Consider the following 27738-nt stretch of genomic DNA (forward strand, 5'->3'; position numbering starts at 1 on the left):
AAACAGGAAAGAGCCTAAATAAACCAACTTCAGAAGAAGGAAATAAACAAACCGCTAATGGCCTTCCATGTATAAAGGCCCCCAAAGTAGATGGATTCACAAACGAATTCTATCAAACATTCAAAGAACAAAAAGCCCTCTATACTTGTTTTTAGCTTAAGTCTCCTTATCTCACTCTGGCTGGATGTGTAAAAGCTACTCACAGACTCAACCATAATACTGATCATTATAGAAACTTTGACCTGCTCCATTGATCCAACCTATGCTACTTTCCCCCTCTTTAGGCAACCTCGTAGCCCTCCATTCATGAAGGATCCTGAACTCAAGAGATCCACCAGCCTCAACATCTCAGAAGCAGGGACTTTAGGCATGTCTCACCACACCTGGCCCCCTATACTTTTGTAACCATAGTCTAGTTCCCTTAATTCTGGACTACAGTCATTATCAATGTCATTGTCATCATCATCATTGACACTAGGTCTCCCTGTCTCAACCCAGGCTGGAAATTCAGCAGCCACTCATGTGTCTAAGCCCACTGCTGATCAGCATGGAAGCTTGGATCTGCTGTTTTTTAGTCTGGGCTAACCCTTCCTTAGGCAGCCTGTTGGCTCCCCATTCCAGGGAGATCATCGTATTATGCCAGACTTTGGGAATATCCTATTGGCTTAGCCCTAGGCAGCTCAGACCTCCTGGGGCCAAGAGATCCTCCAGCACCACTATGCCTAGCTGCTTTGATACCTTTAAGCAAAGACCATTGTATCGTGGGTGCTAGATTGTCTAGCCCATATCTTTCCAACTTTTCTACAAGAATAGGATCAGTTTCTTTATCAAATGTTTCACTAAACTCTAGGCAAACTATGTTTTATCTATGATATATAGATCCCTGATCTGTCATTCTACTGATTCAATTAAAAAAATCAAAAAGAATGTTAGCCAGGTTTAATGAAGGCATATGGCTTCACTTCTAAGTAGTCACCCACAATCCCTCCTCTACTGTAGAAGGGATTCTGCTTTGGACAGAGCTCAGACTGATTGACCTCTGAGGGCCCTTCTAACTGACCTTCTGTGTGTTTCTCTATGTAATCTCCCTCTATATAGAATGGGAACTCTTTAAGGGCAGCTTCCATTTGCCTTTCTATCTTTTTATTCCCAGGGCTTAGAACAGTGTTTTGCATAAGAAATGTCAAATAAAAAAATACTAAATAAATGGTTTTTTTCATCTATTCCTGTCTCCTTTTCTCCCTTCCTCCCTCCCTCTCACCCTTCCTTCTTTTCTTCCTCCCTCCCTTATTCTCTTCCTTCCTTCCTCCCTCACTTCCTCCTTTCCTTTCTTCTTCCCTTCTCTCCCTTCCTCCCTATCTTCCTTCCTTCTTCTCTCTCTTCCTTCCTCCTTCCATCCATTCCCTCCTTCTTTTCTTCCTTCCTCCCTCCCTTTCCTCCCTCCTTTCTTCTCTCCTTCCTTCCTTCTTTCCTTCATTCTGGAATGGACATGAAAGAGACATCGCCCATGTTATCTTGTAAGACTATCAGGAAATATCAATTTTCAAAGAGACAAAGATTGACTCTATCTTCATTCATATTCATTCAGTAATTATTGAATTCATTATTTTTCTAAGGTCTTTCATCATTCTATTCCCCAATGATGTTTGAAATTTAAAAAGATGAAGCCTTGGCCTTTACAACCATAAGTGCAAGGAAATCAGATCATAGATTCAGAGCTGGAAAGGACATTAAAGGTCATGTCAACTGATTCCTTCATTTTATAGATGAGGAAGATCAAAGGCCTAAAATAAGAAATTATGTCAGCTGTTCCAGTAGTGACAGGGAGAGCTGAGATTTTGAGATAATTTGGTCCTCTGACACAAAATCTACCACCTTCCCACTGTAGCCCCTTCAGAAAGATTCCTGCCTCAATGTCTTACTAAAGTCTTACTTTCAGTCCTCTTTCCATGGGCATGTGGGACATTCTTCAGTCACAGAATCCCCCTAGGATCAACATGATGTGTCATGCCCATGCTTTCCAAAGAATGGAATCTCTTAGAGTCTTCCTCTATTAATGAAAAGTCTGCAGTCACAAGAGATATTTCATTGTAAGAAATGTTCATACTGGAGCTAGAAATAATGTTAGCAATACAGAGACATGTTCTGCAGAGTAGAACACATGGGAAAAGTCCTGGTTCTGGATTCAAAGGACTAGGGGTACAAATCCTGCCTTTGATGCTTACTCCATGTGTGACCCTTGGCAAGACATTTACCCCACCTGGGCCTCAGCTTCCCTGTTTGTAAAATGAGAAAGTGGGACCTGGTAAGCTGTGATATCCTCTTAGCTCTAGCTATATGACTCTATGATATTTGGGTCTCAGTATACTCTTCTGTAAAATGAAACAGTTGGACCATGTTCTCTCTTGGTTCCCTTCTAGGTTCCTGTGACTTTCATGGGGTCATTCTGAAGCTTAAATGAGAGACTAATAGTTGATGTTTTTATAGTAGCCCCAGGAAGCAGGGGCTGTTTCCATTTGGTTTTATGTATCCAGCTAGGAAAACAAGGTTTGGTTCTTAGTAGGTACTTAGTAAATGTTTGTTGACTGACAGCATTTAAGACTTCTAAAGCACTTTGCTCCTGACTAACGTTGAATGTTGATTGGGCATCACCCCCTTTTACAAATGATTAACCTGAAGCCCAGAGGGTTTGGGGTGGGAAGGGGGGGCTAGTCCTGGTTGCAGAGCTTGGGTGGGGGCAGAGTTGAACCTTGGACACTGGTCTCTTGCCTGGCAGAGGCTGGCAAGGACACCATGCCACCTTGGAAATAGACTCAATAATTTCATAAGACTCAAAAAGTCCTATCGACACCATGGACTAGTATCCGATTCACATTTCTTTTATCTCATGATTTTCTTTTACTTTTGAATCCCCATATAGGAGCTCCTGCTTTAGTTTTCATGTTGTTTCCATTTTTCTAAACAGATACAGAGAGTCTGCACAATTCAGTGGAATGTGGCCCTTCCAATTCCAGAGGTTCAGAGTTCAATGTCTAAGGGAATGTGGGGAGGGGAGAAAGGGAGGGAGAGATGAGGAGAGATGCTTGCCTCTCCCTGAGAAGCACCCTCTCCTTCAGAGGAGCAGCTGAGCCAGGGTGGAGGGTGGTAATTGGAGATCAGAAGCCATTGGTTTTCTTTAGGAGACTTTAGTAGATTAAGAGTTGCTTTTTGTTCTTTTACCAAAAGATCAGGAGCAAAAAAAAAGTTGGAAAGGGAGGTAATAACACAGGGCTTGAGACCAGGCTCTTTTATTGATCCTGAGGGAGGGAGGGGAACCCCTCTCCAACCCTAAAAAAGAAGGTTTAATAACCTTTGAAAGTCGGGTCCTGTCACTACAACAAGTAGGGCCACGTGGAGTTTAAGGGGGAGAAGAAGGAGAAAGAAAGAAGAGGGAGGGAGGGAGAGACAGACACAGAGAGAGATAGTCAGACAGAAACAGAGAGATAAAGAGACAGAGCAAGACAGAGAGAGAGAGAGAGAGAGAGAGAGAGAGAGAGAGAGAGAGAGAGAGAGAGAGAGAGCTTACTCCAGGTTTACAGGACAGAACATATTGATTCTTGCTTCTGTGTTGATAAAAGGCCTTTTGAAAACAGCAAACCAATCGGTGCTTATCAGGTCTGCTGGGAAATGCACAAGTTCATCCCAGGGAGTTCATTCTTGGCTTTCCAGGCAAGTCGGGTCCAACCACACACCCCTGTCCTGATACCTCCACAGAGCCGAGCCATGGCTAGCCACCCATTGATTGTGCCCCCCCCGGCCTCCCTGAGGAAGCCCCTGGATGTCCCAAACACACTTCTGTTGGGACCTGGACCTGCCAATGTTTCTTCTCGGGTCATGCTTGCAGGGGGCCACCAAATGATTGGACACATGCAGAATGATATGCATCGGGTAAGTGATGGGAAAATTGGCTTGGATATCCCTCTCCAAAACTCTCTCTAGAAACATGCTTGATGTTCAGGATAGCAGAAGTTGGAGTCTGAGGCCATGTTGGACATAGAGGCAGGATAGAACTGCCTTTGAGTCCTAGCTCTGGCACTTACTATCTGTGTAACTTGGCATCATTAGGCCTCAGTTTTCTCATCTTTGAAGTGGAGAGAACAATACCTGGAGTGCCTCTACCCCAGTGTTGTTTGTGGGGGTGACTAGTCAGGTTTGTTCAAATGAAATAAAAACAAAACTATAAGCTATTAACCTCTTATTGAAGTTTCACAGCAACACTGGGGGAGCCATGGGAGCCTAGAGGTAGAAGGAATGTAAGAAAGCAGTGAATCCAATAGCCTCGTTTACAGAGAAGTAAGCAGGTCTAACAATCACGGAATCACAGAATCTTAGATTTAGGGCTGTCTGTATGTAAAGTGCTCTGCAAACCTTAAGGTACTATACAAATGTCACCTATTTTGATCAATCAATCAAAAAGCCCTTATTAAGTGCATATTATATGGCAGGAACTGTCCTAGGCACTGGGGATACAAATCAATTAATGAGCATTTATTATTCACCTACTCTGTACCAGACACTCTCTTAGGTGCTGAAGATATAATGCCCAAAATGAAGCAGTCCCTTTCTTCAAGGAGCTAACATTCTATCGAGACAGACAACAAGTGCATGTACATACACAGCCACAAAACAGACTCAAGGAGATTGTAGGGGGAGGCTGATCAGTTGGGGGATCAGGAAAGGACTCATAGAAAGTAACACCTGAGGTGAGTCTTTAAGAAACTTGGGGTCCTAAGAGGCAGAGATGAGAAAGAAGTGCATTTCAGGCATGAGGGATAAATAGTGAGAGGCAGAGAAATGGGAAATGGAAGGTCATTTATGAGGAACACTTGATACTGATCATGGCGGTGGTGGTGGTGGTTGTGGTGGTGGTGATGATGATGGCGGTGGTGATGGTGGTGACATTAGTAGTGGTGGTGGTAGTGGTGGTGATGATGGTGGTGGTGGTGGTGGTGATGATGATGGCGGTGGTGATGGTGGTGACATTAGTAGTGGTGGTGGTAGTGGTGGTGATGATGGTGGTGGTGGTGGTGGTGATGATGATGATGGTGGTGGTGGTGATGAGGATAAGGGTGATGGTGACAATAGTGGTGGTGGTGGTGATGAGGGTGGTGGTGGCAATGAAGATAAGGGTGATGGTGACATGGTGGTGACGGTGGTAGTGGTGAGGATGAAGGGATTCGTAGTCAAGTGCCAGTTAAACCAAAAGACCTCTGAGGTCTCTTCTAACTCAGAGATTCTATAATTCTGTGAAAGGTATATATCAAGAAAGCGGGTTCCTAATCTAGCATCTGCCAATAACTAAATATATGACCTGGCACAACTTACTTCCCCTCTCTGGACCTGTTTTCTCATTTGTAAATTGGAAGGGCCAGACTCGATGATATCTCAGGTTATTCCCAGTTACTTAATAAATGTCTGTTCAATTGAATTAAATTGGATTCCTTCTAATATAGGGTGTTCCATCTAGTAAGTACCTAATGGTGTATAATGAGTGACCTTGGGAGAATAGAAGAGAGTTGCCCAGCCTCCCTCTGTTTCCATCCCTCCAGTAGGGCCCAAAAGGACACTGCCTTTCAAGGTCTCCTTCCTGACTCTCTTTGGATTGTCTCTGTTTCCAGTTCTCAGGAAACTGAAAGTTTAACCAACACCTCTGTGACTGGAGATGTGTAACTGGTCATGCTTAGCATTCTAAGCTCTTTGCCCCAGTTCATATGATTTAGAGCTATCTTTTAAAGTCCAATCTCTTCATTTTCCAGAGGTGGAAATAGAGGCCTAAGGTGAGAAGGTTCATAGTGTGAGTCAGTAACCATTTGGAATTTGCCCAAATCTGGTGTTCTTTCCACTGCACTTTGACCTGGTGAGAGGAGCTTAGGGGAGCTTACAGTCAGAGGTTCCTATATTAAGGTTAGAAGGGACCTTAGAAGCTATCTAGTGTCTCATTTGACCAATTAAGAAAGTAAAACTCAGAGAGGTTAGTTGATTTGCCTAAGGTCACATAGGTAGTGTGTATCAGAGGTCAGACTTAAATTCTGATCCTTCCATTCCAGAGCCAAGGCTCTTTCTACTCTAACATATTTACTGATTCAGAGCTAGAAGGGACCTTTGACTCCATCCAGGTCAACAATTTCATTTTACAGATGAGGAAACAAGTCCAGAAGTGAAGTGACTTGGCTAAGGTCACATATTTTCTGCACTAAAATACTTTCTGGGTAAACGGTCTCTTTCACACTTACTTGTTCCAAAGTCATCCACAGAAAACAGGTAAAAACATCTCCATTGTCAATACAAAACCCTTGCTTACAGTTCAAAGAAACCAAGAAATCAGCTATTTGTCCAACTTAGGAATTGTCTTCAGGAAAGTTCGAATTCTTTGGTCACTAACCAGAGTGACTTGGGTGGGGGGAGAACATGACTAGATAGGAAACTGAGGCTGATAGAGATTAAGGGATTTGCCCAGGGTCGTGCAGCTATTAAGTGTCTAAGGCAGAATTTGAACTCAGGATCTCCTGACTCCAAGACCAGTGGCCTCTTCATTATGACACCTAGCTGCCAAACAGAGACACTAAAAAAGAAAGGTAAGAATAGAAGTTAAGAACAGTCCAGTCTCTTTTAGATTCAGAATACGTAAAAGGAAGTAGAGTGAAATAAGGACGGAAAGGGAGATTATGGAAAATTGTTACTCCATTATTAGTAGAATCAGACTCTTCATCACAATAATAATAAGATGGAGGCAGGAAGGACTTTGGTCCAAATTCCACCAAGGCATAATGTTGGTTTTGTCTGCCTCCATGAGATAATTTGTTATTTTTCCCAGTTCCCTCACAACAAGGAAAGGAATACAAATATTAATGTGCCCATTTCAGCGTTGAGAAAATTGAGGCTTATAGGCATCAAGAGGCTTGTCCATGATCACACATCTAATTAATCTCAAAGCCAGAATTTGAACTCAAGTCTCCTAATTCTAAATCCCTATTATGCCATACTTGTTGCTACCTCCTTCAATTTGTCATCACACTTCTGTTGGATGTCTCTTACTATCTGTGTGTCCTTGGGGAAATCACTTCATCTCTCTGAACCTCAATCTCTTCATGAGGAGGTTGGACTAGAGATGGCCTGAGGTTCTTCAAAGCTCTAGATCGATGACCTTGTGGGCTGTAGTCACTCTTATCTCACATGTTTTTCCTTGTCTCCTTGTTAGTAGGATACTTCTTCCAGAGAGGAAAGAGAAGTCAAAGAAATTGGAGAGAAACAGAGATAGATAGATAGATAGATAGATAGATAGATAGATAGATAGATATGCAGATAGACAGACAGACAGATAGATAGATAGATAGATAGATAGATAGATAGATAGATATGCAGATAGACAGACAGACAGACAGATAGATAGATAGATAGATAGATAGATAGATAGATAGATAGATAGACAAACTGTAGAAAACTTAGATAGAGAGACAGATAGTAGAAAGATAGATAGATAGAGAGGAGGAGAAAATGAGAAAAGGGAGAAAGAGGCAAAAACAGAAAGAGTGAGAAAGACATGAATAGAAACAAAAGGAAGAGAAAGCTAGAGAGAGGGTATTTGAGTCCTTCCCTCAAGGTAAGGGCAGCAGTTGTATCTGTATTGACGGGCGTGTCTAGCATGGTGCCTTACACATAGTAGGAACTTAATAAATATTTGTCTTCGAGACACCTCTGTTCAAATAAAAATGCCCTGGTTGGGATAATGGCCAGCTGGTGGTCACAGCACATTCATTGCCTTTTTTTAACTTCAGATCATGGATGAGATCAAAGATGGCATCCGGTATGCTTTCCAAACACAGAACAAGCTCACTCTGGCCATCAGTGGCTCCGGACACACAGTTATGGAAGTTGCCATGTTCAACCTGATTGAACCTGGGGACTCCATCCTGGTAGGAGTGAATGGCAACTGGGGACAGCGGATAGTGGACATGGCTGAGAGGATTGGTAAGTGATTCCATCCTGTCTTGGGAGGAGTTCCAGACTCAGACCAAGACTGGGTAGGTAAATGACTTTAGAATGGGGCCAATTGAAGGGAAATGTAAGGTACTGTTGGATGAAGGGCATTACAGGGACAGAGGTTTCAAGCTGGAAAGGACCCTGGAAAGCATAATCCAACTCTTCTATTTTACCCATGAGTAAACTGTGACTTCAGAACCATTGTGAATCCCTAAAGGAGTGCCCTAAATGAAAGAATCCCTACTCTCAAGGAGCTTCCATGTGACTGGGGTTATCTATTTTAAGTGACTTGCATAGGATTACACAGCTAGTAAGTTTCTGAGGCTGAATTTGAGCTCAGCTCTTCCTGACTTCAGGCCCAGCACTCTGTTCATTGTGCCATCTAGCTGCGCACTTTAATTGACCAGTTTATTCTAAATCCCTTGTCTGCCATACTTAAATTTTCTACCTTCCCACAGGTCTAGGGCATGGCTGTACTGAGTATCCATCTATCAACTAGGGAGAGATATTTCCAGGGAAAGTGGCAGGACACATAGCAATACCTTTGTTTGATTACCACAAGTCCCACCCAGTCCAACTTGGGGTCAAAAATTTCACCAAGAACCACTCTCCACATGGAAAGGTCCCCCAAAAGGCAGCCACCTAACCCCAAGAATTTCTGCATCTTCCAGAGCTTTCTAGAATGAGCTTAACCACGGCTTTGGGGCAGTTCTTCCACATGGCCAATACCATTTCGAGTTTCCCATCTTGGCATAGCAACAGCCACTCAGAAGAGGAGAAATGAGGTGGAGGAGTGTGCATCTCGCCAGGCTTAATGATTGGTCAGACTGTTTACACACAGTTTCCAGGGCGATTTCTTAGGAACTCAGTTCAAAAGAGATAGGTCATTATTCCAAGTTCTTGTTAATGGACAACCTAAGAGAATCACAGAGGAAGCTACAGAATTTGTCATGACAATGGGATTTCATGGGAAAGGGTTTCCCAAATCTCCTTTCCAGATAAAACCTGAAGTTAGTGGACATGAGTTAAAGCCACTTATTAGCTGGGTGACATTGGAAGTGTTACTTCACTCACTGAGACTCAGCTTCCTTATCTGGAAAATGGGCACATTGCACCGTGTGACTTCTAACTTTACTTCCAGTACTAAATCGATGACCCCATGAGCTTAAAAAGTGGTCAAGAAAACTGGGCAATCGACTGGAAGGCACAGGCACTTTCTTGAAAGACAAGGGCTATCGATAAGGCCTCTTCCAGAAAAAAGAATAAGTGAATATTTTCACATAGCACTTGAAAATTTTTAAACAAATTCTGTATATCAGACAATTGAGCCTCAGTCTTGTGACTACAGGGATTGTCAACCAGTTGAGGAACAAACCAAGGCTGAGGGAGGTGGGTGTCAGAGGTGGGATTTGAATCCAGACATTTCTGGCTTCAAGGCTGGTCCTCCAGCCACAGTGTCACACCATCTCTGAGCCTGCCTGGAATGTGGAGGAAATGTTCAGCAGGATGCTAGACTCATCTAAAATAGCTCCTATAAATTGAAAGTATAGCCTCTCAGCCCTAAATCACAGTCACATACATTCAAGCAACAGAGATCCAATAATTCATATTTATAACGACTTCATATTTATAACAACTTGCAAGGAACTTTTCTCCAAAGCATCCTGTGAAGTAGTGCACATGCTACTAGTATCCCCATTTTACAGGTGAGGAAAGTCAGGTTCAAAGGAATACAGTGATTCACCCAAGGTCACACAGCTGCTAATTGTGACTCTCAAGACTCCAGGCCCGGGCTTTTTCCATTAGTCCCTGCTAACGTGGCAAAAGAATGCACAGATAGAAGTCAGGTGTTGAGAAGCACATCTGGTTCAGACCACCAGTAGGTACACAGAGCCAAATCAACAGTATGTGGTCATCACTAAAAGATGATAAAAGGGAAAAGAGCTAGCCCCCATGCCTGTCTCTCAGCTTCCTAACTACAGTACCCAAAGGTCATTCTGTGGGTGTTGGAAGCTAAGTGTTGTAGGGTTGCTCTGAGATTTACAATCTCCCTTTGCCACCTGCTTTCCTCTTGAAGAACAGAGGGGATACTGAGTCACTACAATCCAAATTAAGCCAGACTTGATGGTGGCCAGCTTTATGTCAACGATGTTGTTGTTGTTGTTGCATGGTTTCAGTCATGTCTGGCTCTTTGTGACCCCTTTGGGGGGGTTTTCTTGTCCAAGATACTGGAGTGGTTTGCCATTTCCTTCTCCAACTCATTTTACAGAAGAGGAACTGAGGTAAATTGGGTTAAGTGACTTTCCCAGGGCCACACAGCTGGCAAGTATCTGAAGTCAGATTTGAACGGTCTTCCTGGCTCCAGACCTGGCATTCTACCCACTGTGCCACCCAGTTGCCCAATGACACTGCTCTTTATGTACCATTGAAATGAAGCTAGCAGTACTTCTCACTTGTTTGTCACTGGACTCAAGGGCTCATATTAGGATGCCAGCCACCAAGCGGATGTTTACAGATGGTCTGGAAAATGGTATACCCCTTCTCTTACAACTCTGCTGCTACATGCAGAAGTAGATGCTGTAAAACCAAAAGAGGAGCTGCCATTGTTGAGCAAGCATCTGGATTCTGAGGGGTTGGCCCTCTCTCCTCAGTCCAGCAAAGCCCACCATGCTGTCAAACGTAGGACTGAATCACTGACCTGTGACTGATGCCTTCTCCTCGATTTCTCTCTGATCCTCTGCCTCCTATATGTCTTCATTCTATCAGGAGCCAAAGTGTACCAGATGGTGAAGGCCCCTGGAGAGTATTATACACTGCAAGATGTGGAAAAGGTAAGTGTCAGGCTTCATTCAGCCATCCCACACTCTGCCTTCCACCCTGTAGTGGACTTCAGATTAACATCATACAGTAAAGGGGGTGCAACAAGAAAAACCTGGGATTAGGAGCTTGGGGTACAGCCGTGACCATGATGCTAATGAATGGGGACCCAGACAATCCAAGCTGAGTCAATTAAGCTCAATTCAGCAAATACTGGTGAAGCACCTGTACATAGAGCACCGTGCTGGGCACTAGGGTCACGTAGAATGCTGAGACGTTAAGCCGTGAGATGATACAGTGCTGAATATGACCAGTACTGGACTTTAGAGAGGCCAAGACCTACCATCCAATATTTCTTCAGACAGTTTCTATCTGTGTTACCATGAGCAAACATTTACCTTTCCAAACCTCACTCTGTCTATAATATGGGATAGAAATGGAACCTCCCTCAAAAACTGTGAAGGTCAGATGTGAGGTCATAGTGTTCTCCATATAAGTTAACTATCATCATTGTCATCATCTATATTATCCCTGCCCTCTTGAAACAGTGGAGTCACTGACAGAAATACTGACAACAAAAGGAAGGGGAGTCTGGGGGAAAGATGACATTCATTTGGGGGAAGTTGAGTTTGAGGTGCCACCTGATGGCCAGAAAGGAACATCTCATAGGCCATTGAAGATCAGGATCTGAAGGCCAGAAGAGGTATCAGGATTTAGGTGTCAATGAGGGCTCCATTTGTCAAGAGGTGACGACTGAAGTCATGGGAATCGAAGAGACTGTTGTTTCATAGAATGTAGTGAGAAGACTAAGGAAGGTCGTGGATAAAGCCTTAGGGAGCACCTACCTTAAAAATGTTCCCTTCAAAAATTGTCTTTATATATAATTGGGGGAAAAATTAAACATGATTTAAAAATGTAAAAAAAATGTTCTTTTCACCTCTTTAGACCTGATGGAAAATACATGCTCCATTGCCTTACACAGCTATTGTGTTAGATAAGGCAGAGCAATTCAATTCAAACCCTTTGGAAAGTCTAAAATGATGATCGTCATCATCATTATCCTTGGAAAAAATGGGTTTGTAGTGCCCTGAAGCTGGACTTGGAGGTAGGAAGACATGAATTCCAATTCTGCCTCTGACATTTACTGGCCGTGTGACCTGAGCTGTAGTATTGTTTTCACATGGTTGTTGTGAGGCTCAAATGAGATGGTGTGTGTAAATTGCTTCAGAAATCTGAAGGCTCTAAGTGAATGTCAGTGATGACTATTGTGATGAAAATGAGAGGGATAATGGTGGCAGTGATGATGATGGTGATGAAGAAGAACAAAGAGGAAGAGCTAGCATAAGGCAGAGAGTCTATGAAGTAAATAGCTGTTCTGGGTTCTCCAACCAATAGATCAAATGCTTGGAAGGACTTCAAAACATAACCAGCCATTGTCAGTTAAATTGTGTAAATTTAGTTCAGTTCAACAAGCATATATAGAGTAGGTGCTATAAGGTGCTGTGTGAGGTACTAAAGACACAAACACCAGAATGACTCAGGTCCTGCCCCAGTGGGGTTTGCAATCTACCAGGGACACAGAACGTGGACATGTGTGCATCACCCAAGGCAGTCAGAGTATAATCAAGTCAAAAGAGCAACACTGACAAAGTGCTCTGAGAAAATGTGAGGAACAGTTTCAGTTGGGGAAGACTGAAAAAGACTTTGGGGAGGATTCTAGGAACATGGGTATAGAGCTGGAAGCACCTTGAAGGCCATTGCCTCCTGTCTAACCTCCTCAGACAGCAAAGGAAACTCATCTCTCCCTGTCCTCTCTCTCTCTCTCTCTCTCTCTCTCTCTCTCTCTCTCTCTCTCTCTCTCTCTCTCTCTCATAGGGTCTCACTCAACATAAACCTATGGTGCTCTTTCTCACCCATGGAGAATCATCCACTGGAGTAGTCCAGCCATTGGATGGATATGGTGATCTTTGCCACAGGTTAGTCCCACTGATCCCCTGCGTGAGGTGAGAAGAGTGGCTACCAGTCTCCCAGATTCCTTACCTTAGCTTGAAATCCACTTATCCCTCACAATCCACCCCTTAGCATTCCCAGGATCATTGCCTTGGTAAACTTTGTGAACCTTTCCCTGGTAGAATTTCAGAATACTTTCCAGAAAGTTGTTGAGTGACACTTTGTGGTTCACCATGTATCACCCAGTGATACATGGCCTACTTCCTTGGAGCACAATAAACTCTGTAATCTAACCTGGCCAGGGAAGGAGTTTCCCAGTGAATTAAATGTCCTGGTTGAAAAAGGATAAATCTACATACTACACTCAGGTCACCCATTTTCCAAAAATTTAAAAGGTATTAAAACTTAAAACTGAGCTGATATTTGGGACTGTGTGTGCATGTGTGTATTCATATATACATACAACTGTGTGTGTCTGTAGGTGCTGTTACTATCCCCATTGTGTAGTTGAAGAAACTGAGGCAGAAGAGGTTAAGTGACTTACTTAGGGTCACACAGCTAGTATGTGTCTGAGGCCAGATTTGAACTCAAGTCTCCCTGACTCCAGACCCAGAGCTCTAACCACTGCACCACCTAACTGCCTATGGACAAGCCACATCATGCTTTGGTTTCCTTACATATACATGAGGAGTATCAATACCTGTAACAACTACCTCACTGGGCTATGAGAAGGGATAAGGGATACTCAATACTTTGTGCTAGAAGGGTTAGCGAGTCATGCCTTCTTCCATGGACTTTGCTCTCTCTCTTTGTCAGGCATAATTGTTTGCTCCTGGTGGACTCCGTAGCCTCGTTAGGGGGAGCTCCAATTTACATGGACAAGCAAGGTAAGAGTCACTCAGGGGTCCCTTTGAATTCTTACAGTGATGAGTCCCTGTTTGGGCTTCCAGCCCTTCCTGCCAGAGGGCCTGGGGTGCATGATTAGGGTGCACCATATGGAAAGACACCTAACTCACTATATTTGATCTCTCCATCTACTGTGAACACTGGAATTCCCTCATAGGCAATACTACTTTGGTTGTGGCTACTTTTAAATACAAATTTCTTGCCTAGGAAAGGGAAGAGTTACATTAGCACCACTGTCCTATTAGCAAAAATGAGTTACTCAGACTAGATGACTAAATTCTTGGAAAGCAAGTCTCTGGGGGCCTAGAACCTGGGACAGATCACTCCTAATGGAGGAGAGAGGGCTGGGCAAAGTCTGGAGCATGGACATTGCCCAGCAGGAACACATCTGGGTAAGTTGCCAAGGGGGCATTGGAGAGCCAAATATTGGGGTAAGGATTGTTGTAGAAAAATGGACACTAAATGAGCAGCCCCAGCCACTGGGTGTCATTAAGGAAGAAGACCAAAGCTGCACAGATCAGATAATCACCTACACTTTGCTTTGCCCCCACCCAGAATTCCGTATGAAGACATAAAAAAGAATATCGAGAAGAATCTCCCCAAGTGCTCAGGGAGAGATCTGGACCACCAAGTTCCATTCTTACAGGAAAAGGGAGAAATGTCACTTCAACTCTTCTTCTCTGTTAATGCAGGCATTGACATCTTGTACTCTGGCTCTCAGAAAGTCTTAAATTCCCCTCCTGGCACTTCCATGATTTCCTTCAGTGAAAAAGCTGGGTAAGCTTGCTGTTCTATCATCATCTCTTTTTCTTTCCCATTTTCCTCCCCATTTCACTGATTTCCTGATGTGCTTCCCACCCCTGTGAATTCCCCCTAGAAACAAGGGTTAATAGTGAAGCAAAATAGACTGACAAAGCAAACCTGCCTGACCACATATGTACCATCCTCCACCTCTCACCCAAGAAGAGTATGTTTCATCCTCTATTCTTGGAAACCAAGATTGCTTATTGCAATTAGTCTGAGTTCAGTTGTCCTCCTTTACGTTATTGTAACCACTAAATATGTTCTGATTTCCTCTGTCTTCATTACTTCCTGCAAGTCTTTCCCCATTTCTTCAAATTCTTCATAGTCATCCTTTTTGGAGTCCTGACACTTTTAGATTACATTTGAGTCAAGTGAGCACCTTTATTTAGTACTTACTTTGTTGTATACTAATTTCACATGCTACAGTATCCTCTATGTTGCACGTACTTATTTCATATGTTACAATTTCTTTAGCCATCCCCATTTTGTTTATAGTATTTTTGTATCCACAGTAAGTGATGCTATCAATATTTTGTTATCAGTGCAAACTTTAGTTCTGTCAATGACTTCTTTGGGGGGATATTTCCAATAGAAAGTTCACTGGGTAGGAAGAGACTAATGACTTCTCACATAATTACAAATCTTTGTAAAGAATGGAAAGACCAGTCCTTAGCTCTATCTTTATAGCCATAGCCCCTTCAACATCAACTACGTGGTTTTGTGGTTTTGTTTTTGTTTCACTGATTTTCTAAGGGTGAGCTCACCTCAGAATTATGTTAATTTACATTTATTTTATCAGTGTCTTGGAGCATTTTTTCTCCAGTGAACATTTGCATTTCTTCTTCTGAAAACTGTTTTTTGAAATTTGAAAAATGCAAACCCCGTTATCTTGTCATTCAGCTAAATGTCTTCTCTGCATTGGAACAGTTTCTTGCCTACCCCAGCTGTTGGCCTCAGAGTGAGTCAGTGTCTGGTTGGTAGCCCAAATCAGCATTCAAATTTTGGTGTCCTACAAATATCATGTAGTTATGCTTAGAGAGTTTTTAAAATCCGTGAAAGGCCATAAATATCTAAAGAAAAGAAAATATTTGTTTTGGTAACCCAGCTCTTTTACTCACATCCTCATGAATGGGACCATTCATTTAGTTGAATTATAGAATTGCTTGGGCATCCAAGAGCTGGATCAATGTGAAAATGACCTATTATGAACCTTTGAACATTTAATTAGACTCAGCAGGAGAGAGTTGTTAAATTTTTAGTCACTTCCATGCTATATCCCTTCAAAGAGCTACTTGGAAATGGCAAAAAATCCCCAAACTCATTAATTTGTGGCTTAATGGGTGTGTGTGACATTCTGGGAACTCATGGGCATTCAAGTCACCTTAGGAAAACATACCACCCAGTTTCTCCATCCTGGGCCCTTATTCAACACCTTCCTACTAAATGGCAATGCTTGTTTAGGCAGGGCAACCTAAAGTCAGGTGGTCAAGGTTGACAAGGTTAAAGGATGGAGATTTTATTGATATGTCTTCTTATTCAATGGATAAGCATCCCCCTCTTGGAACACACACAGTATAATTGGGACTATGATGATCCCTCTTTGATAAGAGATGAATGAGGATACTCACCAGTGACACTATCCTGAGTATGAAGGATTGGGTGGTTCTCTGAGCTGGTTCTCTGATCTCCATTCTCTGGATAGAACCAAGAAGACTGAAGCTGAGAGGTAGAGAGAACAGGAGAGCAAGAGGCTTTGACTGGGATTCACAGAAAGGAAGCCTGCACATTTAGGGGGACCCCCAGGGAATTATGAGACCCTAGGTGAAGAGGAAACCATGTAGCCCCAGGCATGGCTGGAGGAAGAAGGAGAGCAGGGAAAATTCATGGCCAAAATGGGAGGTATAGGAATAAGACCTGGAAGCAATAGAGGTGTATTGGTGGAGTAATCATGAGGCTTCTGGGAAAAAAAGAAGAATTCTGGCACCCAGGTATCTGAACAGAGAGGAGGCACTCTTGACCCAGTCTGGATTTCCTGGACCAAGTTCTGCATTCTCTATATTTATCACTTTCTCTGGCTCTCTCTGTCTCTGTGTCTCTCTCTATGTCTCTTTCTGTCTCTGTATCTGTGTCTCTCTATCTCTGTCTTACTCCACCTTTATATGTGTGTATATATATGATAGACATATGCACATATACACACATATTGATATCCATATATTTAATATTAACCACATTTGTTACCAACACTTGTTTCTCCTACTAGCCTCAACTTCCCAGCTCAGGCACCATACCCAGACCCATACTTTCCCTCCCCAGGAAGTGTGTACATGCACAGTGTATATACACACACTCTTTCAGAGTACTTTTGAGAGAGACAGACTAGCTGGCAGTGCCAAATGGAGACAAAGAGAAGAGCTCGGGCCTATTTGTCCCTCAGAGAAGTAATAGGGTCATTTTTGCATTTAAAGGCTCTGGCTCCAGCCTCTCTTTCCAGGCAGATGACACAGTACCCTGCTTTTTCTCCTCCACTCTCCACTCCAGCCTCCCTAGCTTACAGCTTAGTCCCTGTACACAACATTCCATCTGAAGCACAGGTGGTCTGCCTAGGTTGGAATGTTCTCACTCCTTGTTTGCATGTCATGGATCCCCTTACTCCTTTCAAGACTTCATTTGAGTGGACTTTGCTAATTTTCCCAGTTGTTAGTGTGCCCTACCTCCCTCCATCATTACGTTTTCATTTTGTTATCTACCCTGGTGTTCACCAATCTGTGAATACTGTAGATCTACCCAATAAACTATAAGCCCCTTAAGGGCAAGAGCTATCTCACTGGTGCATGTGTCCTCAGTATCTAAGACACTGACTGGCCCATAGAGGGTGCTCTTGAAAAGCCAGCTGATTAATTGGTTAGTCAATTGATTCCTAGATGGTGTGGCTAGCCTGCTTCTCTCATTCTGGGTGTCTTTCTAGGGACCTGAAAAGGTCCCACGAAGTCAAGAAGTTCACTCCCTTTAGCAACTACAGTGTACCTTTTCCTGAATAATTTGCCCAATACCTGAACAAGTGACTAGAACTTCCCTCTTATGGAGGAAGTCCCTCCAACCTGGCAGTAGGGAAGACAAAAGAGATTTTGAGGTTTCCAGAGCCTAGGACACCTGGTCTTGGGTGCCTCTTGCCAGAGAGATATAGATGTCCTCTAGATTCACTCTTCCTGGAAGTTGTAGGAAAACTTCCTTTTCTGCCAACATCTCCACTTCAAACACACACACACACACACACACACACACACACACACACACCCCAGCTAATTCCCTGATAGAAATTGTGCAAACAAACAAAATTATCATAATCCTTGTGATTAGCTTTTCATTTATCCCTGGTGGCTCCCAGGCAGAATTAAGCTTGGATATCCCATGGAATATGTCTCAGCTCTTCCTGGTTCTAAGTTTTACCTAATGACAGCACCACATTCCATTCCTGTATACCGAAGTCATTATGGTATGTTGTTGCTTGTGAAGCAGGATTGCCCAAGCAATTTTCCTTTTAAGAGGGAAGGATCACTGAAGCACACATTTAGGACTGGCTGGTTTGGAACCTTCCTATAGCACTGGGCAAAAGATGAATGTTGAGTTTTCTTTTCTCTTTTCTTTTTCTCAGAAATAAGATTTTTAATCGGAAGACAAAGCCTTTTTCTTTTAATTTGGATATGAAGTGGCTGGCCAACTTTTGGGGTTGTGATGACAATCCTAGAGTGTGAGTAATCAGGGGTTATGGGTTCTGGTCCCTGTGTATCTATAGCAAGAATATGCACCAAGAAATCCAGCCCTTCCCATGCTCCTTGATAGTAAAAGTAAGCCCATCAAATTTAGAGCTGGAAAGAGCTTAGAGACCCACAGTTTACAGGTGAGCAGACAAGGTCACACACATGGTAATTGGCTTTCACTTTTCACAAGCTTCCAAAGAGGATCCTGACCTAACCCCAGGCCTTTCCAAATAATGACCTGAAGTATCCTCCTCCCCAGTTTAGGGTATACCTCTAAAACGATATCTCATTGAAAGAATAGAGAGACAGAGACACACGGAGAAAGACAGAGAAGAGGGAGAGAGACAGAGAGGAGAGAGAGACAGAGAGAAGAGAGCCAGAGAGAGAGCAGAGAGGAGAGGAGAGAGACAGAGAGGAGACAGAGACAGAGACAGAGAGGGGAGAGAGAGACAGAGAGAGAGACAGAGAGAGAGAGAGAGAGAGAGAGAGAGAGAGAGAGAGAGAGAGACAGAGGGAGAGAGAGAGAGAGAGAGAGAGAGAGAGAGAGAGAGAGAGGAGAGAGAAAGAAGGAGAGGGGGAGAGAGAGAGAGAGATAAAGGAGAGAGAGAAGACAGACAGAGAAGAGAGAGACAGAGGGGGAGAGAGACAGACAGAGAGAGAGAGACAGAGAGACACACAGAGAGAGGGAAAGAGACAAAGAGAGAGAGACAGAGAGACAGAGACAGAGAGAGAGGGAGAGAGAGATAAAGGAGAGAGAAGACAGAGAAGTGAGAGAGAGGGAGAGACAGAGACACAGAGAGAGAGGAAGAGAGAGACAGAGATACTGAAAAAACCATTGCTTATAGACCACATTTAGGGCATCCACATGCCACACTTGAGGGTCAATTGTGGCCCATATAGCATTCTGTAATACAGTGGTTTGCAAATTTTTTGGCCTCAGGACCCCTTTTTGCTCTTAAAAATTATTTAGAACGTGAAGAGCTTTTATTTGAGTAGGTTATATCGATATTCAGCATATTAGAAGTCAAAACCAATAAAATTTTTAAAACACGTCTCAATTCATTAAAAATCTAGTAAGTCAAGTAATATTTTTATGATCAGAAAAATGCTACTTCAGCATGGAGAAGAGCAGACTTGGTGGGGCCTGCTATTGGCCTTTGAGTGTATGAAAGGCTGCCAGGTGGAAGAGAAATTTTGCCTCGCCCTTCTTGGTCCCAGGTAATAGAACGTGAAGTTATGTCACGAAGCCTAGGGCTAGACAGGAGAGGGACCCCTGAGGTATCTGGCCCAGCCTCAAGTTCCAGGGAAGAAGCAGATGTAGGGTTGACATCAGCCAACTCCTCCTAACAATCAGAGCTGTTTAGGAGTGAGTGGGCCCCCTCAGCAGGTGGTGAGAGGGTTCCCCCTCTTTGGAGGTCTTCAGGCAGAGGCTGGATGACCACCCATGGACTGTGTTGTAGAGGAGAAGCTTAATCAGGTCTTGGTCTGACTAGATGAGCTCTGAGGTCCCTTCCAACTCCAAGGTTCCATGGATCTTGCCCGCTCTGGGCTGGAAAAGTCCTGCTGCCATCACCTACACAGCCACTGAATTCCATGTTGCCTAATGTCTTTCAGGTATCATCACACACCCCCAGTCATCAGCCTCTTTGCCCTTCGAGAGAGTTTGGCCCTGTTAGCTGAAGAGGTGAGCACTTTCTTGACAGCCCAACCTGGGCTGAGGAGGGGAAGGCCAAGAGAGTGGAGGAGGAAAGCCTCGGTGAAAACCTGGCCCTCTTTCTGCAAATGTGTTCATCTGGAGCTTTGCTGAGGAGATTTGGATTATATTCTATTCCAAAACAGAGTTGTGGACCCTTGATGCATAACCAGGAGAGGCAGTGGGGTATGGTGGGGAGAAAGCTGCCCTTCATGGCAGGAACATGGGTTCAGGTTCCTCACCATCCTGTGTGTCCTGGGAATGTCATGAACCTCCCAGTGGCCCAGGAAGTTCTCTAATATTTTAACAGTTGTATACAGAATAAGACATACATTTTTGGACATGGACAATGTGGGAATTTGTTTTGTTTGACTCTGAATAGTTATTACAAAGGTTCTTCTCCTCCCTCTTTGCCCCATGGGGTTGGGTTAAGAGAGAAAGAAAATAAATGCTCATTAATTGACCAAATAATTAAGTTACACTATAACACTTGATAAGCTCAGGAATTCCCTAAACTGATAAAATCATAGATTTGGGCCAATATGATGAACTGGGAAGGCTAGGAGGAGCCTTGGGGGCCATGCTGCCCATACTGGCTTATGTCTGACTATCCACTAGCTCTATCCAAGCTTAGTGGACAGAGCACAGGTCTAGGAGGCAACCAGACCTGAGTTCAAATCCTGCTTCAGGTACTGCCTAGATACATCACCCTGAGCAAGTACCTTAGCTTCTCTTTGCCTCAGTTTCTTTGTCTGTAAAATAAGGATATTAGTAACATCAAGATGTTGTTTGGATCAAATGAGATAAGAGATGTAAAGCATTCTGCCAATCTTCGTTTGCTCTCTAAACGTTAGCTGTTATTTGTCACTGCCTTTAGAGAGAGGTTCAAAGGGCTCCTGTGGCTTCACACAGAGGAGCACAGCCACAGTTGGTTTGATGACTGAGGCTTTCCTGAAGGACTGCAGAGACAGAGAGATGATGGGCAGACTCTAGAAAGTTCTGAGAAGTTGTATTTCCCACAGCCCATCCCTCCTTTAAGCTCTCCTTAAGAAGGATGTGCTCCCAAGCCCTGTGGGGTGCCCCATTCTCATGCTGACCAAAGGCTGACCACAGGAAAGTCTTCCTGAGAGTGGGCAGAATGTCTCCCACTAAAGGCTAAGTCTGTTTATTCTTATTCTGACTTTGACCTCGCCAAATCTTCTGCCATTGTCCTTTTACTCAGAGATTTGGCATGGCCAGTATCCACAGGTTTTATATTCCAATATTTTCATAATATAGGGTTTTTCCCTCAAACATTCTCCATGTTTCCAAGCCCACTGTAGGCATTGAGCCAAACTGAACACAATATTCTAGCTTAGGGATTTACCCTCCAAAGATCACAGACTTCTTCCTGGTCTATGCCTCCATGTCTCACTCCATGGATTGGTGGACATTTTTTTTTTAATCACTGAGAGTCACATAAAAATGAATCATTCATGATTTGTGGCTCAAGCAGCCTGGATGTAAAGGGATGCATGGGCTATGGAGAGAGGAAGTTCTGGGAAGAGGGGTCAGCGGTTCCGGATGGTTGTAGAGGATCCTAGGCTGGCGCTGCTGGGTCCCTTGTTGCCTCCTGGAGGAGAGGGTCACACCCCTGGGGCCTACAGAGCCAGGTCCCTTGTAGAGCAACTATCTTGGGCTGCTGGTGAGGGGACAGGTAAGGATCCCTGGAAAGGTGAATGTATCGCTCTCTCCTACAGGCTACCCTGGGGGCTGCCTTGATTAGAAGGGATGGGAGGGAAGTGGCTAGCTACCATCACTTTCTCTTGTCTGGGGGTAACAGTAGAACAAGGGCTGAATTCAGAGCCAAATATTGACCCAGGGGCCAATCCACTCCTTTCACTTTACTTTTCTGGGTCTCAGGTGATTCATCTGAGATTGTTGGACTAGATGGTCTCCAAGGTCCTTTTTGGCTTTAAATCTATTCTCATTCTCTTCTCTTCCTCTCACTTTTTCTTCTTCCTCTGTTTCTCTCTACTTTTTCTCAGTCTCTTTTCTACATGTTACCAGTAAGGATTCTGGGGTCCACTGTGACTCTGAGATCTTCAGCTACTGCTCCTGGGAGGCCCTCATCATCTTTTTGTGGGGTTTCCTTTTCCTCCACCATAGCAGCATCCCTTCTCCACAGCTGTAGACATTCAGGGTCTCCCTTTTCTTTGTTCAGGGCCTGGAGAAGAGCTGGAAGAAACATCGGGAGGCCACTGACTACCTGCACAAAGAACTTCAGAAGCTGGGCTTCCAGCTCTTTGTGAAGGACCCGGTAAGGCTGGAGGGCTGGGCCAGGGGGCCTGCAGGCAGAGCCCCTGCAGTGAGGGAGAGCTCTCACCTGCTGCAGCTCTGGGATCAAATGCCACTGAAATTCATAGGGATTGGCACCTGAGCTCAGGGTCGTGGGAAAGAAAATACCAAGGAAAAGAAATCTGGGTTTTGCCCTTGAGGGGATTCCAGCCCAGGGAGGGGTGGGGTGAGGCCTGGACATAGAGCTTTGGAAAGCAGTTGGTTGGATGAACTGGAGGAGATAGGCTTAGATCCTGGCATCTTGACTTCCTCTCAGTAGATGGATGGAGTGCTACACTCGGAGGCAGAAAGCTCTGGGTTCGAATCCTGCCTCAGATACCAACTATGGGAGTCTGGGTCAGTTACTTGCTTCACAGGCACTTACAGGTTTGATCTGCCTCAGTTGTGCCAAAACCTGAGACCCTTCCAGGGTTTACAAATAGTAGAAGCCCCGTGAAGTTCTGAACACGGTCATCTCTATTATAACGGTGTGCTAACCGTGACACTAACCTGCCTGTCCCTGCAAGGGGAACACAGCCAGCCAGGCCTGGTGGCAGGCACATGCCTGTAATCCCTGCCTCCAGGGAAGCTGAGGCTGGTGGGTCATTTAATCTTGGGGATTCGGAGCTGCAGTCAGCTAGGCTGACCACATGGCTGCACCATTTGGCCTTAGTGTGTGGATGGAGGGAATGGAATTGGGAGGGGGTGGATGGAGGGAATGGGGACAACCTCCAGAAGGGACAAACCTGTCCTGGTCTGAAACAGAGCAGAGGGTAGGTCCTATGCTAATCAGTGGAGGTGGGGATCAGGCCTGAGCAGCTCCTGCACTTCAGTCTCTGAGAGATGAGGACACCCAGTCTTTAAAAAGAAGAAAGAAAGAATTATTAAAAATGTATTAAATGTAAAATTAAATGTAAAAATGTATTCAAAAAATAAGTAAACTTTGCAAACCTTAAAGGCACCATATAAATTCTTGTTATGAGCAAGAACAGCAGCTGTGGCCAAGTGGACTGAGAAGCCAGGAGGATCGGGGTTCACGTCCATCCTTTAACCCAGGGCTGTCAAACTTAGAGAGAAACTGGAGGTCACTAATCCGCACCTAAAGGTCCCTGAGGTCTGCATGTTAGTGCAGTTTTCTAATACAGCATTATCTATGTTTTATTGGATTTTAAAATATGTTTTATTCAATATTCCCAATTACATTTTAATCTGGTACAGCCTCAGGAGTGTTGCAGAGGGCTTCATGTCTGACACCTCTGCTCTCCCATCCACCAGGTGTGTGACCCTGGGTGGGCAAACCTCCCAGAAAGAGCACTACAAGACTCCAACTTGCTCTAGGAAAGTACTGACTTGCATTAGTGGAAAGACTTTCCTCCCAAGGAGCTCCCTGGACCAAAATCATAGGTCCAGCCCTTTTTCCCTAGCCTATGAGTATCATATGGTCAATGCCAAGTCATTTACATATAGCCAGAGTCAAGTTGAGAATCTGAAAAAATTACCCTCGACTAGACCAATAACGAGGGCTGGCCACCAGAGCTTTGCCTCAGGGCACTGACATTTAGAATTGCAGAAAAATAGAAATTAAAAATACAGAAAATTTAGAAATACAGTACTCATTCAGCAACCAAACTCAGCGCCTTGTTAGCAAGCGTATCTAGTTAAAACAAGAAGCTGATCGTTGCCTGAGAGAAGCATCCTTGGGGCGCTCCCCTGAAGCCTAGCCCTCCCCTGCCCCCTTCCCAGGGGACGGCCTCTCCAGCAGCGGCCTGACAATGTCCCCGGTCTGTCCGCCCCCAACATGGGTCAGTATCATGGAGTCTCTGCCTCTAGCATCCCAAGGCTCAGGCTCTTTGCCACCAACTGAATTTATCTTTAAAAGCACCAAATTCCTTTGGTGCTGCTGGGCACAGGACCCAGGACCCAGGGCTGCTGGTCACCTGTAGATGCAAGCACCTGGGTGTGGTTTTGTTTTCCAGAAGGTGAGGTTACCCACAGTCACTGCAGTGGCTGTTCCTCTGGGATACAACTGGAAGGACATCACCTCCTATGTCTTGAAGCATTACAGCATTGAGATCACCGGAGGCCTGGGACCCTCTGCAGGACAGGTAAATCTGGGAAGGCAAACGGAACTCAGAGAGCTGACCACAGGGCTCGCTGGGCTCCATGTCTGTGTCTGCTTGAGGAAGCCTACAACCTCACGGCCATAGGACGATGGAAAGTGTTTTGGAGTCAGAGCAACTGGGTCCAAACCTGGGCCCTACCGCTTACTCCCTGTGCATATCACTTCAGTTCTCTGGGTCTTGGTTTCCCCATTTGTAAAATATGAAGGTCGGACTGAATGATCTCTAGAGTACCTTCTAGCTCTAACCTATAATCCTATGATCTATGTTTCCATGTTGAAGTGGGGGAAAACTCCAGATGTCCGTGACTTCTCAGTGTGCGTGTGTGTGTGTGTGCACGCATGTGTGTGCGTGTGCGTGCGTGTGCACGCGTGTGTGAGTGTGTGTGCATGTGTATGTGTGTGCGTGTTTGTATGTGTGTGAGTGTGTGTATGTGTGTGAGTGTGTGTATGTGTGTGCATGTGTGTGCACACATGTGTGCGTGTGTGTGAGTGTGTATGTGTGAGTGTGTGTGAATGTGTGTGCATGTATGTGTGTGCATGTGTGTGGGTGCGTGTGTGTGCGCACGCGTGTGTATGTGTGTGCGCACGTGTGTGCGTGTGGGTGCGCGTGTGTATGTGTGTGTGTGAGTGTGAGTGTGTGTATGTGTGTGTGTTAAGATGCATTCATCTACAAAATCTCAGAGTTGGAGGGGACCCCTAAGGGTCATCCGGTCCAATTCATCCCTGACCACGAGTGCCCTTAGGTGCCACCAGCAAGAAGTTATCCACATTCTGCCTACAGGTAGAAACTCCTACCTTCCCCATTCCATTCTGCTCTGGGACATGCAGATAACAGTAATAACACAGTAATAATAGCTGGCATTGATAGCTGGCACTTTAGGGTTTATAAAGTACTTGGCGCATGTTACCTCGTTTGCATGGTGGGTGCTATTATTATGCCCCCTTTACAGATGACGAAACTGAAGCCCAGAGAGGTTAAGTGACAGGGATTTATTCTCTTATTCTGTGCCTTCCATGGGGTAAAATATCAAAGGAGCGGGTCATGATGGCTGCTTTCGTGGACCTGGTCATTTCCTTTTTGGGGGGGAGACCACAAAGAGTCAAATAAACAAGTTGATCTAGGATCTAATGAGTCTCCACAGACTCTCAATGAAGCTGTGGTTTGAAGAGGCAGGAAGGAGGGGGAGGCACGGCTAAGCAGCTGTGTGTCTGAAAAAGAGCTGGGCACCTCAGTGGACCTCGAGCTCAGTAAGCTGGTGATGCAATAGAACAGATAAAAAGGCACAAAGACAAATTGAGGCTTGGTGTGAGAAAGGACACTTCAAACAGTTGGCACTATAAGGATTCCATGGGCTGCCTCAGGAAGGAGCCTATGAAGTGAGCCTGGAAGGAAGGGGGGGGGGGTTCTCATAGGCCTGGGGACAGCCTGGTCAAAGGCATGGACTGAAAGCCAGAACCATCTAGTCCTTATTTTACAGATGAGGAAACTGAGGCTCAGAAGAGATAAATGACTTCCCCAAGGTCTCTCAGCTAGCGAGTGTCAGGGGAGGGATTGGGTGTGACTCCCTTTCTGACTCCCAGTCCAGACCTCTGCTCTCACCTGAAGCCAGAGCTTCGATGCTGAGTTTGGGTGTTGGCAAACAGGTTGGTCTGACTGAAATGCCCAGTGCACGAAAAGGAACGGGGCCATAAATAAGCCTGGACAGTCAGCTAGGCCTCCATGGGGATGGATCCTGACCTCTGACTAAAGCTGCTCCCCAGGGGTGACTGTGTGTTCTTGTGCTCTCACCCATCCTAGGTGCTGAGGATTGGTCTCCTTGGGTGCAATGCCACCAAAGCCAACGTGGACCGAGTCATCCTAGCCTTGAAGGATGCCCTGCAGCATTGCCCCAAGAACAAGCTGTAGGGGCTCCCGCCCCCTCACCCTCCTCCTCATCTGAAATAAGCTAAACCTTAACTTGATTGAACTGGGGGCGGGTGAGAATCTAAGGGAGAGGGAGCCAGAGAAAGAGGAGGGAAGATGTATCCTCTTGAAAAAGGAAGAGAGGACAGGCAGGGTGACAGGGTTAGGGGGCCCCTCTCCGTTCCTTGTCTTCATGGGCCCCCCTTCTGTTCTGGTGGTGTCTCCTTCGCATATGGGCTAATCATCCCTCGGTTCCTTTTCTGTAGAGCTCAGAGCCCCAAACCTCCGGAAAATGGTCTTTGCAGCTTCTGATTTCTCAAGGGTTTTCTGGGAAACTGGTGTCAGCCCAATCCATGCCTATGTCGTTCTTGAATTAAAGAACCTGTTTAGTCTGCCCTGGCCTTTCTGTCCCTTTCTCTTCCCAGCCCAGTCCTCCCCATAAAGCAGACTAAATAAAGCCATCTGTATGACAGCCATCAAGGCCCCCCTAGAAGGACCCTAAGGAAATCAGAGACATGAGAACAGCATCAAAGTGCTTTCAATGAATACTGAGGCCAGCGTCCAGAGCAGGGCTCTCAGTCAAACTGTGCCCTCCACAAGAAGCTCAGCAAGGGCCTCCCTGACAAATCACTGCAGTAACCAATCAAAATTGGAATTCATCTGTCTCTATTTTCTTTCTTATGATAAAATCAAATGATAAAATCAAAAATGAGTGGACAGCACAGGAAGGTTCACTGAGACCCAGCGCATTGGAAAACTCAAAAGGCTTGAGAAGCTCTAGTGAAGAGTTTTGAGTAACTAAGTTCAACAGGGCCAGCCCAAGAGTGTGCATGCAGACACATGGACACACACACACACACACACACACACACACACACACACATACACACACACATACACACACACTTTACTGCTAACCCTACCCTGTCCCCCCTCCGCAATGGTACCATTCACCCACATACTGCCCTTCCATCAGACAGTGCGAAGGCATACTGGATAAGGCATTGGCTTTGAAGTCAAGAAAACCTGGGTTCAAATCCCTCCTGAGAACCTTTCTCATTTTGGGATTGGGGTAGCTAAGTGACGTAAGTCTATCTCAGTTCCTCATCTCCCAAATGGAGATGATCCACAGGACCTCCCTTCCAAGCTTGTGGTGAGGGTCAGATGAGCAGTGTCTGGAAAGTGATTTGCAAACCTTAAAACTCTACAAAACTCAAAACTCATTCTCACTTCACTCTAGTTCTGTGATTTCATCATTGTCAAAAAATTGACTCCCAATGTGGAAACGCCCTCCTCTGATGCAGGTTGGCCATTCTTCTGTTTCTTAGTGGCTTAACTTCTCAGTGCCTCAGGAAGCTTCTAAGTAACTTGTCCAGAGTCCCCCAGTCAGGAAGAGGCAGAGGCAGGTCTTTCTCACTTTCAGGCCAGACCTCACTCCACTACAACA

General features: G+C 44.8%; 1 protein-coding gene across 1 annotated transcript; it reads left to right on the plus strand.

Moving 5' to 3' along the window:
• The first annotated feature begins 3520 nt into the window (after window positions 1-3520).
• On the plus strand, window positions 3521-26686 carry AGXT (alanine--glyoxylate and serine--pyruvate aminotransferase). Its single transcript, XM_036753874.1, has 11 exons — window positions 3521-3927; window positions 7815-8007; window positions 10786-10850; window positions 12712-12812; window positions 13603-13673; window positions 14385-14469; window positions 18152-18247; window positions 19872-19941; window positions 22154-22249; window positions 24243-24371; window positions 26187-26686. Exons 1-11 carry the CDS (start codon window positions 3667-3669, stop codon window positions 26292-26294), a joined length of 1275 nt encoding a protein of 424 aa, XP_036609769.1. The 5' UTR covers window positions 3521-3666; the 3' UTR covers window positions 26295-26686.
• The last annotated feature ends 1052 nt before the right edge of the window (window positions 26687-27738 follow it).

This window comes from Trichosurus vulpecula, chromosome 4 (genome assembly GCF_011100635.1).
Source record: "Trichosurus vulpecula isolate mTriVul1 chromosome 4, mTriVul1.pri, whole genome shotgun sequence".
In the NCBI taxonomy this organism is placed as follows: domain Eukaryota; kingdom Metazoa; phylum Chordata; class Mammalia; order Diprotodontia; family Phalangeridae; genus Trichosurus; species Trichosurus vulpecula.